At 44.4% G+C, this 12,544-nt stretch overlaps 1 protein-coding gene and 1 long non-coding RNA gene across 4 annotated transcripts in view; one reads left to right on the forward strand and one right to left on the reverse strand.

Moving 5' to 3' along the window:
- The window catches only part of PTN (pleiotrophin), a 111,640-nt gene extending 99,413 nt beyond the window's left edge, over positions 1 to 12,227 (reverse strand). The window contains exon 1 of one of the 2 annotated variants that reach the window (XM_084617562.1): positions 11,621 to 11,829. Coding sequence is in view for 1 of the 2 variants with exons in the window: in XM_084617561.1 (XP_084473687.1) it covers positions 11,621 to 12,200 (580 nt within the window). In the remaining variant the exon portion in view is untranslated. Of the gene's footprint in view, positions 1 to 11,620 lie in introns of both variants that reach the window. The other variant, XM_084617561.1, reaches the window with a different exon arrangement.
- Positions 12,146 to 12,544, forward strand: part of LOC311514860 — a 48,767-nt gene continuing 48,368 nt past the window's right edge. For both annotated transcript variants that reach the window (XR_014709955.1, XR_014709956.1), the window contains exon 1: positions 12,146 to 12,246. This is a non-coding gene — a long non-coding RNA (uncharacterized lncRNA). The remainder of the gene's footprint in view (positions 12,247 to 12,544) is intronic.

Below are 12,544 nucleotides of genomic sequence, written 5' to 3' on the forward strand. Positions count from 1 at the left end.
TCTACAAAGCATGCCCTGTGAAGCATCATTCGAAAAGTCAAACTGCTGAACATTATTGTCCTGATAAAATGTGTGTGACAACATTGTATGTAAAGCTACAAGATTCTACTGTATAACATTGTTATAACATGCTCTAAAGTTAAGAAAAGCAGGCCCAAACCCATTTTTCAGAGACAAAGTCACATTGACACTCCAATCAGGTGCTAAAGGACTATCATCTGCTTAAGTCACCATTCACCAGCAGAGGGAAGGTGTAAACAAAAAATTTACATTCCATCACAGGGATGGTTCAAACCTCATGTCCACATGAGACTGTTTTGTCACCATGACTCAGCATGGATGTTGCTAGCACAAGAAGTTGAATTATAAAAAGGGGACAAAAGGCTTGACTCCACTCCTCTTCCTATCTTTCTGCTCATGACATCACTGAATACCTGAAAGACACTGAACTAAGGGGGAGGGGTCCCAAGCTGAAAGGAGACCCAGCCTGTGAAACTTACTGCAGCATATGGTGAGAAAACCTTCACCTTGAGTTCTGTTAGCTTGTTAAGTTAGGTATTAGCTTGTGTTTTACTCTTATTTTCTTTTGTAACCAATCCAGACTTTTATGCATCATCACTTGTAATCACTTAAAATCTGTCTCTCTGTAGTTAATAAACTTATCTTATTGGTTTATCTTAATCAGAGTGTTTGGATTAAAGTGCACAGGAAACTCCATTTGGGATAACAAGTCTTGTGCATTATCATTTTCCTTTAATAAAATGACAGACTTTCAATGTGCTTGTTCTGAAGAGTACTGAGCAGTACAAGATGCACATTTCTGGGGAGACAAGACTGGGACTAGGAATTTGCGAGTGTTGCCCTGTAATTCATGAGTAACTGGCCAGAGTGCTCTTGTATTTATCTGGAAGGGAATTTGCACACTGAAGGCTGTCGGAAGAGATCAGGAGTGGCTGTTCTCACAGCAAAGCAGTGCAAAAGGCACCCCAGCATAGAGAGTTAAGGGGACACCACTGTTTGACAGTCCGGATTGTACCCTGGGTAATGTCACACACACAAACATATAAACTAAAGGTATGTCTACACTGCAATCAGGAGGTGCAACTGCAGCAAGTGTAGACAGACCTGAACCAGCTTTGATTTATTTACAGTAGAACCTCAGAGTTACGAACACCTCAGGAATGGAGGTTGTTCATAACTCTGAACAAAACATTATGGTGGCTCTTTTCAAAAGTTTACAACTGAACATTGGATTAATACAGCTTTGAAACTTTATTGTGCAGAAGAAAAATGTTGCTTTTAACCATCTTAATTTAAATGAAATAAGCACAGAAACAGTTTCCTTACCTTGACAATTTTTTTTTTAAACTTTCCCTTTTTTTTTTTTTTAGTAGTTTATGTTTAACATATTACTGTACTGTATTTGCTTCCCCCCCCCCCCCGCTCCCCTTTTTTTTGTTTCTGCAGCTGCCTGATTTGGAACCGAAAGTTCACAATGAAGGGTTGACTGGTCAGTTCGTAACTCTGGTGTTCGTATTTCTGAGTTTCTACTGTATATCAAAGCTCTCTTGAGTAACGCTAGCAGTGAAGCTGCAGCAGGACAAGTGGCAGCCCTCTGAGCATGTACGCAGGGTCTTGAGTGGGCAGAGTTAGACCATGCAGCTGCTGCAGTGTCACTGCTATGGTTACTCAAGCTAGCTTAAATCTAGCTAGATCAAAGGTAGCTCAGGTATGTCTACACCTGCTGCAATCACACCTCTTGATTTGCGGTGTACACTTATCCTTTGAGTGGTGCCATTGGCTTCAGTGGAATAACTCACAGGGCACAAAGTTAACCACATGCATAAACCTTTGCACAACTCTGGCCTAAATTTGGACAGAGGGGAAAGAGAGAGCGTTCCTTAACACCCCCTGCACGCACACGCTACGTCTACACTTGGCACTAGGAGTGTGGTGCCCAGCTCAAGTAGGCATTCTTGTGCTAACTTTCATTGAGCCAGTGCATTAAAAATAGCAGTGTAGCTGCAGTAGTAGAGTCAGTGATGAGCGGTGTCACAGGCTAGCTGCCTTGAGTACAAACCAGACCACACCCCCCCGCTCCAAATGTACATGTCACCACACACACACCTACAACCATCTGTTATACATCCAGCAAATTTTAGTCCAGGGGTTCGCAAACTGGGGATTGTGACCGCTCAGAGGGTCACAAGGTTATCATGTGAGGAGTCGCAAGCTGTCAGCCTCCACCCTAAACCCTGCTTTGCCTCCACCATTTACAATCATAGGTGCTGGTACTCGGAGTGCAGGGGGTGCTGCCATACCCCCTGGCTTGAAGTGGTTTCCATTATAAACAGGGTTTACAGTTTGGTTCAATGGCTCACAGCACCCCCACTATAAAAATTGTTCCAGCACCTCAGTTTATAATAGTGTTAATTTAAAAAAAAGTGTTTTTAATTTATAAGGGGTCACACTCAGAGGCTTGCTGTGTGAAAGCAGTCACCAGTACAAAAGTTTGAGAACCACTGTTTTAGTCCAAAACTCAGAACAAACTCAAAATGAACATTTAGGTCCGGTGGCTCAAAGGGAGCAGCTCCCCTCCCCTCCCAGCTGGGCATTCTTGGGGCTTGGAGAAGTCCCCAGTAGGCATAGATAGATCCAAATGCTACACCACCCCACACTGTTCATTCTCCCTGTTGCAATCCACAGCTGGTGGATGGTCTCTCTGAGCTTGTTACCAGCTGGCAGATTTGAGAGCAGCCCCCAGTCTCCTGTAAACTCTGCCAGGGTGTGGCCTATATAAAGTTGGCCAGAGAATCAGGGAACTGTAATGGCTCCCTAGTGGTTTCCTCTCTCTACTGCATAAGTGAGACCAGAATGGAGACCGCAATGAAGAGTGTATAATTTATCAACAGCAAAGGAACACTCTGTAAACAATGGAAAAACAATGTCTGCCAAGTAAATCACTTTGCTTAAGCAAACATCTCTTATGAAGATTAGCAAAAACATCTGAAAACACACGAGTTAGACAAGAAACATGGGCCAAAGGGACCATGCTGCAAAATAAAGATTAAGCAAGCATGACGCAATGAGGCTCCCTGAATCAAATCTTTCTCTGCCTCTGAATGCCTCTAAAGGCACTGAAAATTATAGCCGTTGGCTTGGAGGGAAACTGTAGTAGTAGTTTTTTTCTTCTTCCATGCTATTGTATGCTCAGCTGCCCCCGGGTAGGCTGCTAATAGAAACAAGAGACTCTCACACAAACAAAAAACATCATTGTGACCTCTGGGAATGCAGCAATCCAAACAAACAAGCCAGTCAGGTGGCACAAGCCACTGGGAGGCAATCAGAGCATCTCAGAGGCCTTCCCCCAGCACCAGAAGGAAGCTGATTCACTAGGATGGCAAATACAGCTTTTTCCTGGAAAAGCAAAGGAAAAACCATGCTGGGCAGGCAGAGTAAGAAGCTTATAATATTTATTTATTGAGGGAAGAGAGTTTCTGGATTCGTATTTCTTATGATTCCAACTGAAGAGAGACACAATTTCTGTCCTATCAGCATAATGGAGAGCAACGAGAATAGAAGCATTTCTCTAGTTAGGACAAGATTCCGATAGCTGTACTCACTCTGAATAGTACCTCACTTTGCAAGTAGTCCCATTGCAATTAATGGTACAATTTGCAGTACAAAGTAAGGGTGCCAGAATGGCATTTTCCCTGTTTGGTATCAAGCTGTGAAGCGCTATTACAATCGTAACTTATTTTGAATAAAACAAAGGAGAAAGGTGTCCTTTCAGAATTATGGTCTGACTCCTACTGTCCTTACTCAGGCAAAGCTTACCCTTACTTCAGTGAGAGCTTTGCCTGAGTAAAAACTACAGGATTTGGTCCTAGATTAATATTTATTTCCACCAGGCAGGGGAGTGGGGAATAATTCTGAATGAGTGTTGGTAGCCATCTTGACACTGAACCAGAGGTTCTTAGTTCAAGTGCCCCAAAGTAGGCTTCAGATTTGTACCCAGTGCTGACTCTGCAGTGCTATAATACTGTTCAGAAGGTATTACGTTGTTAGAGATGCCGTCCTTCTAGGAAGACATTATTCCCAAATCCCTTCATGTTTCACTTCTGACGGAAGATAAAGATCCCATTGCACTTTCTGAAATAGATTCTATGATAAACCCAGTGTGTGTATAATGAACAACATTCCCCGTGTAACAAACCAGGGTCAGAGCATTCTAAGAAAGAATGTCTGGGCAGAGGGGCCACTTGGGACTCTTCACACACACATCCTTATCTATATGTATTGTGTGTGTGTTGTGGAACTAAGATGTGTGTCAGTCATCACCCTGATAACTTTGTATATTGTAGCCTTTTTTACTCCTTTCAACTGTTTTTTGTCATTTTAGATCTTCAGGGTTTGAGGCCAGGATTTGTACCTCCATATATATTTGCACAGTAACTAGCATCTTTTGGGTACTTCTGCAATAGAAGTAATAACAGCATCCCATGCTGTGAGATCATTATTGCTGAGTGCACAGTGGCTCCTAGATTTTCACTGTGCAACCAGTATCTAATTAACTGTGGTCTATAGCACTTTGGAATACCTGAAGTATGAAAGATATAAAACCCGTCTGTGTGATCATTGCATAGTTTAAATGCTACCTGACTTTGACAACTATCTTATCTATAGTCTGGAGATCATCTTAAAACAACAGGTAGGCAAAGTAATCTCAAAGTGCTCATAACATTAAGATGAACAAAACCAAAACACAAGACAGGGAGCTCACTATAAAAGGCATTATGCCTATCATTGCCTGAAATTGAATTGACCAAGCTTTCAGGTGGCTGAGATAGATTTACGAGTGTTATTTTAAACCAAGTAATAAGATGTAGTATGCTGATTTCCACAACCATCGCAGTTTGTGTCTTTTGTCTATATTTGGTAATTCCCCCTCTTCTTCCTTCCCAGCCCACCCAGCACCTGGATAGAACCTGGAAGAACAGGAGTACATGTTTTGCACTCTCCTCACCCCATTACCCCAGGACCTCACTGAGCTCTGGAACTTATGTGGGGATCAGAGGTAGATTCTGTCCCTTGGAAAGCAATCAGACCTTGGAGGGAAGCCTAACCTCTGTTCCAAAATGTACACTGAGGATATGTCTGCACAGCAACTGGACACCCACAGCTGGCCTGTAACAACCGACTTGAGTTTATGAGGCTCGGGTTGTGGGGCTGTTTCATTGCTGTGTGTACTTCCAGGCTTGGGTCCTGTCACTCAAGGGTAGACACTGCTGAATACTTCAATGCACTGAACAAGTCTTATGACAACAAGGTTATATGTCTGCCAGTACTGGCAATAATAAAGTGTTGGCACCAAGAGGAACTTTACCTTTTCCCTACTGAAAAGGCTGTTGAAACTTGAGAAAGGACTGAAACACACTAATGAATCGGACACTACAGAAGCAGCTTCTCTGCCAACTCAGAGCTAATAAAAATATAAGCAGCAGATTCCATACAGATTGCCAACTATTACTTCATTAGCTAGGGAATACTTCTGGCACCCTAGAGACTAACAAATTTATTTGAGCATAAGCTTTCGTGAGCTAGGTAATTCTCATAGTAAAGATGCTGGAATCAAAGACATTTTTCTCTACAGCTGATGATGATGTCACACTGGGCACCACCTCAACTTCATACAAGATCAAATGTTTACAGTGTTCATCTAAAAATCCAAATGTAGTTGAAACCCACTGCCCTAGCCACGCTACTGACCCCAATTATAATGATTGTTTGAGACCCCCGAATGGTACTATATGTTCACAAGCAGCCGCTGTCTAGTGGCAAATGTTTAGATACAATTCTGCTGTTTATTTGAATATCTCCTCCGTCATTCTTTGTTATTAGTACATGCACTAATAATGGTGGCTGCCTTTATATAAAATCAGGATCTAATTTTTTAAGAGTTGGTCTACTTCTGCTAACAGTACTTAGTCTTCATCTGAAGTCATTATTACTTTCTAGTAGTGAAAAATAACAATTATTTCCAAATCATATAAAATTGTAAAGAATGAAACAGTAACAATTCCACTATCAGCAGTTGGTGCAATGCTCATGGCAGACAGGGGCCCAGGACACTGGTTATGGTGGAGAAGACTCTCTTGGTCTTGATGGTCTAATGTCCTACATTATTTATTACATTTGGAAAGAAATAAAAAATTCATTGCGGGAAACTGTTCTATAGTTAATCTAAAGACTATAATGAATGAAGGCTAGCAATTTATTCTGTGGAGCTAAAATACTAATTCCGTAATTTCGTGGCTAACAAATCCACCCCCAGGGCCAGGTGGCTTTGGTTGCACTGTATTTTCTGAGACATCCTCCACTTTCAACGCAGTTACTAGGCACCTAGGTGGTGGACAATGCACTGCTGGGACTGCTGCTGGCACAAGTAACTAGAATAGATTTCTCGCTCTCCACAAAGTTTGTGTCACCATGAGAGCTATTGCTTCTAACAAATTGTTTGATCACTGCCACCTCGTATGCCATGTCCATTAATTGAGCCAGAGTAGCAATATTTCTATAGTAATAATGCGCAAATTGTTATGGCTGGTTATTTTACTAAAAGGCACTTATCCATATTTTAAATACCATAGCTTACCCCTGTACTTTTTGAGCCCATTTTCAGCTTACTCCGAATAAAGCTTTTTATATAAAAGACTCCAATTGAAGTAAGGCTCTTCCATTCTGGCTCCTCCCAAGCCCTCTGAAATCCACTTTAAATAGCTTACAATATATACTTTTCTACTTCAACCTAAACAGCTCTAAACAGAGAACATTCTATGTACTAATATTCAGAAAGTCACAATTGAGAAGATTTTCAAAAATACTTATGTGACAGCAGCCATCGGGGACTTTGGAATTTTTTAAAATGTTATCCTTTGTGTCTACGTGATGCTAAATTGCCCAAACTAACCTAAAATATGGGCCCTTCTGCTTATCTCAAAACACCTATTGCCTAAGCAATATCTGAAGTTCATAGTTGCTGTTGACTCTCTATATAATCAGGGCCATCAGGCAACGCTTAACAAGCGCTAACTAATGATATCAGGATATGGATATAAATTAGAAATGCACACCCTAAATGGCTCTGATAGTTTCACTAAATATACACAGCAACACAGAATGATATTCCTGCTGTCAGATGTCAATATCTAGCTAGGAGCTTGATGGCACCATAGAAACTCAGACACATAAAAGTATGGTATTGACTGGATGGAAAATGAGGCTGCAGTTTAAGTTTGAAGCTGCCCAGCATGCCAAGAATTGTGAATAACTTGCAACATGAACTCCCTGTAAACAAGGCAGTCCAAGGAGGATAAATCAGAGACAACCATAGCAAGGATATGGATTGACCAAGTGCTGGTCACTCTAAGCATATGAAGAGCACTGTGTATGTGTTACAGTGACCTGGTTTGATCCCAGGACAGCATTTTAAATGGTTTATTAAGAAGAGGCTTGACACATAAAAAGATTTCCTCAGTTAAAGCCCTGAAACTAAACCTCTAAGAGAAAAATGCTTTTGATGCACCAGTCAGCAAAAGGCCATAAATACTGAAGCGGAGGTTACACTGTTAGTCACAGACCTGCTCCCATAGAAAACACCACAAACTTATGGACAATATATGCAAGGGAGGTGGCCTGTGGAGAAAGACAAGGTTCATGAGCAAAGCAAGTTCCCTCCACAGTGACTCAGTGTTGCATTGTAATTCTCTATATAAGTCATAACCCCACTAAGGCACTGCACAAATGTTTTAAAATACCACAGAGTGTGTGTGTCAAATCAGTATGTTTTCAGAGCTCATGTAGAAAGGACAGTTCTTCTATGAGAGTACTCCGATCTAACAGACTTCAGCGAGACCAAGAGAAGGGAGATCAGATCTAGCTGTGACATATTTTGGTGGAAGTGATGCTGCTGGAAGTCAGACAGCACCTCCCACAAGTCAACCAAGGAAGTGCCCATGTTAGCAATGAAGGCCTCCCTTGTCTGCACCATTTGCCAGAGAGGGAAGGAAGATGCTAGTGACAAAAATAAAAACAAACAAAGAATGTATCCCTTTGTAAAAGACACAAACTGAAGCCAGTGACAAATTTCCCTCCCACCTTTCTGTCCAAGTGCCTTCTCCAAAGCCCACTAAAGACAAAGGGAGTCTTTCCTTTCTCTTCAGTGAGTGCTGGATAAGGTCCCAATTGCTAAGGAACTTAGTCCAGAGAGACACCAACTTTCTACTTGTCCCTCCACACATACTTGCCGGTATAGATGGTCATTAAGTTATGCAGAGCTTTTTCCTTCTAGCTGGATAACTTTTCCTTTCCCCTCCATCAAACTTACAACAACAAATAAACAGCTTTACCATGTCACAAATTACATATTGCCTTTTCTGGAAGGAACTTTCCCTTTGGATCATTTCTGTTGATGGATATTTCAGTGTTGTTTTTTGGGGGTGAGGTGTTTATAATAGACAATAAAAAGTAACATTCCCATTGTACAGCAGCTGTCATGCAACATTCAAAAGGTACATAAAAACAACTGTCCCCTTAGAATAGCCTGCACCTACAAGCATACCTGTTCCCTCAATCCATTAGCTACCCCAAAAGCTGAACTTTGCAACAGGCTCAGAACAATACAAAACTGAAGCTGTGATGGAACAAGGGAAAGGTAGCAAGTTACAGAGCTGAAGAACCTTTGGCTAAAATGTCCTTCCACCTGCTCCTCTGACTTAAAGTACGCTGGATCTAGTTAGACCCACTCTTCTGGCCACAGTTGTAAGGGTATTGCATAGGAAAAAGACATAATATATACAATTTCACACTGCTTATAAACAAGACCAAGTGGACATGGTCACGGCAGGCTTAATTCCTGGTGGAATTTAAGCTTCAGAACATTCCACAAATTTATTATTCATTCATCTCTAAAGCAACCCCCTGTGATGTCAAAAACTGAGAAATGTGACCTCAGGTAGAGAGCAAGCAACAGGAGCAGATGAACTTTCAATGAAGTGAAAAGATTCCCTTTGCATGTAAATAGCCCTAATATATCTAAGGAAGACAAATAAATGACAGAAACCAATATGATATATCAACAGAATTATCTCTAAACTCAATGGGAGGAGTTATATTCTCGCTTAGAAGTCAATGGTGTTACTTTGTATTTACACCACTCTCACCGACAGCATAGTTTGGCCCAGTTTTCCCAACCCTTCCCCCCAAGCCTTTAAGATTTAAAACAAACTAGCAATAACAACTCTACAACTGATTCATCAGTGCCTATTGCAGTTACTTATTTTAGTGGCAGTAAAGTAAGGGTCAAATATTTCTCTGCGATAAGCAGGTTAACTCCCATTACAGTCAAACAGAGTTAATGTGCTTACCAGAGCATAGAGCCTGGCTTTAAGTCTCTGGGATCAAAGTGAGGATATTGCTGGCACCTTAGCACCATAGGACTGGAAGGTACCTCGAGGGGTCACCTAGTCCAGTCCCCTGCACTCATGACAGGACTAAGTATTATCTGGACCATTCCTGACAGGTGTTTGTCTAACCTGCTCTTAAAAATCTCCCATGATGGAGATTCCACAACCTCCCTAGGCAATTTATTCCACTGCTTAACCACCCTGACAGTTAGGAAGTTTTTCCTAATGTCCAACCTAAACCTCCCTTACTACAATTTAAGCCCATTGCTTCTTGTCCTATCCTCAGAGGTTAAGTACAACAATTTTGCTCCCTCCTCCTTGTAACAACCTTTTACGTACTTGAAAACTGTTATGCCCCTCTCAGTCTTCTCTTCTCCAGACTAAACAAACCCATTTTTTTCAATCTTCCTTCATAGGTCATGTTTTCTAGACCTTTAATCATTTTTGTTGCTCTTCTCTGGACTTTCTCCAATTTGTCCACATCTTTCCTGAAATGTGGCACCCAGAACTGGACACAATATTCCAGTTGACGTCTAATCAGCACGGAGCAGAGCAGAAGAATTACTTTTCGTGTCTTGCTTACAACATTCCTGCTAATACATCACAGAATGATGTTCACATTTTTTTGCAACAGTGTTACACTGTTGACTCATATTTAGCTTGTGGTCCAATATGAACCCCAGATCCCTTTCCCCAGTACTCCTTCCGAGGTAGTCATTTCCCATTTTGTATGTGTGCAACTAATTGTTCCTTCCTAAGTGGAGTACTTTGCATTTGTCCTGATTGAATTTCATCCTATTTATGTCAGACCATTTCTCCAGTTTGTCCAGATCATTTTGAATTTTAATCCTGTCCTCCAAAGCACTTGCAACCCCTCCCAGCTTGGTATCATCCCCCAATTTTATAAGTGTACTCTCTATGCCATTATCTAAATCATTGATGAAGATATTGAACAGAACCGGACCCAGAACTGATCCCTGCGGGACCCTAGGTAAGAAGGGCATCCACAGCAGGTTTCCGATCCTAGGTGCAAACTACTGGCCTTCCTCTTGAGCACACTTTCTGCTGGCAGATACTGACATTTTTTTCTTTACACTTTGTAAAGTTCCCCCTCCTGCCCCTTAGCTTTTCAATACTGCCACATAACTTTCATGCCAAGTTAGGATCAAGTGGCTAAACGGAGCTGTGCAGTTGCCTCAAATCCGCGCTGAGCGGAGAGCATGGAACTGCTCCATTATCCTATTAGCCTGCAGAGTAATCCTCGGCGGCCGCCCCCCGGCCTGGAAGGCAGCAGCCTGCAGAGCCAGCCAGGCGCGGGAGCTGGAGCAGCTTGCGGGGCAGGGGTTAGAGAGATCATCCCCCTGGAGTCAGTCAGTGCTACTCACGGGGGCGGCACTTCTCGGGGTCTCCTTTGAGGCTCCAGCCGCCGAGTCCCGTGTCTGCATGGTGGCGGGGAGCAGGCTGGGGTGCGGATACAGGTGGCTGGGGAACACCTTCACGTACAGCCCCCAAGTCACCGGAGGGGTGCAGGTGGAGGGGGGCTCTTTTTTCCCCCAAGAAAAACCAGGCTTCTTCTCTTTTGGTCCCTTGGGCAAGTCCAGAGCTCCTCGGCCACCACATCCCCCGGAGAAGAAGCACCCCTGCCCGACACCAGCTGGCCCCAGGAACCGGGGGGGGGAGGTGTGTGCAGAGGAGACACCCCACCAGGAATGCCCAGAGTTCTGCTCTCCGGCCCCCCTAGCACCGCTCAGTTCCCTCCCTGGGACTCAACAGATTTGGGGGAGGGGTAGCTCAGTGGTTTGAGCATTGGCCTGCTAACCCCAGGGTGGCGAGTTCAATCCTTGAGGGGGCCATTTAGGGATCTGGGGCAAAGAAAATTGGGGCTTGGCCCTGCTTTGAGCAGGGGGTTGCACTCGATGCCCTCCAGAGGTCCCTGAGATTCTGAGGAGCCGCGCAGGGCGACGGGCGCCGCGGAGGGAGCCCAGCCCGCTTCCCGCGGAGGGAGAGCGGCACGCGCGGTCGCGGCGCCCCGCGCTCAGCCCGCCTCTCCCCCGCGCCACCGCCTGTCTCCGCGAGAAGCCCTGCGGTGCGCCCCCCCACCCCGAAGAAAGCGCCTCGGGCGCAAGCCTCTGACACGCGCGCCCCAGCAAACCCACTTCGACGGACGTGGAGTTGTCGGCCAAGCTGCCTTCGGCGCGGGGGGACGGGCGGAGGGCTCGGCTGCCTGTGGGCTCGCTTCTCTTGCGGGCTGGATCTGGGGGCTCCTCTCGCCGCCCCCGCGTTCCCCCTCCGGCTGGGATTGTCTCGCCAAGACTGGGCGGCTCGAGGCCGGCAACTCGCCGCTCCTCGCTTGGGCTCAGTTGCTCGCGGAGTGCGAGCGAGCGAGGGGGGAGGCAGGGCGCGAGAGAGCACTTTGCACTCATGTGATCTGCTTGGGAAGCTGATTAAAAGCAGGTCACTCCCGGGGCAGTCTCGCCCACCGGGACTGGAGGAAGGCAGAGGAAGAGGAGAGGGGCTAGGACTCGGAGAGGTGCCGGATTTGAGGTCCTCGGTTAGTGCTAAGGAAAGGTAGCCGCCGGGTAGCATCCCTCCTCTGCAGTTTCCTATGTTGTAGGCTCTGTGGCTCAGGTGAGCAAAGAGTAGAGCTTTGCTGGGAAAGAGACGCTCTGCAAAACCCTCGTCTGATGGTGATAGTTCCCCCAGTTCTGTTAATTGGAGATGCAGTGTCAGCACCATAATGTGCTGGGTCAGGAGGGCTAGCGTCTGCGAGCCCCTGTGCCAGGTAACTTATTATTATTATTTTTTTTTAATCCGATTGCATCTATCTTCCTGTTTGCAGTGTGCACACACAAAGAGTGAATTCACAGTCGGCCACAACGCATGGGAGATTCACATTTATGTCCCAGGTAACCATGAACAAATCTCGGAAATTTCAGACACAAAGAATTATTTCACTTTTTGGCACTATGGGCCTGATCCAAAGCCCATGGAAGTCAAGAAGACTTTAAGTTAACTGGGCTTTGAATCCAACCTTATTTGAATCTCTTGGCTGTCCATAATTGGGCTGGAAACATTGAAAG

Source organism: Lepidochelys olivacea (assembly GCF_965140295.1).
Source record: "Lepidochelys olivacea isolate rLepOli2 genome assembly, chromosome: 1".
Lineage (NCBI taxonomy): Eukaryota > Metazoa > Chordata > Testudines > Cheloniidae > Lepidochelys > Lepidochelys olivacea.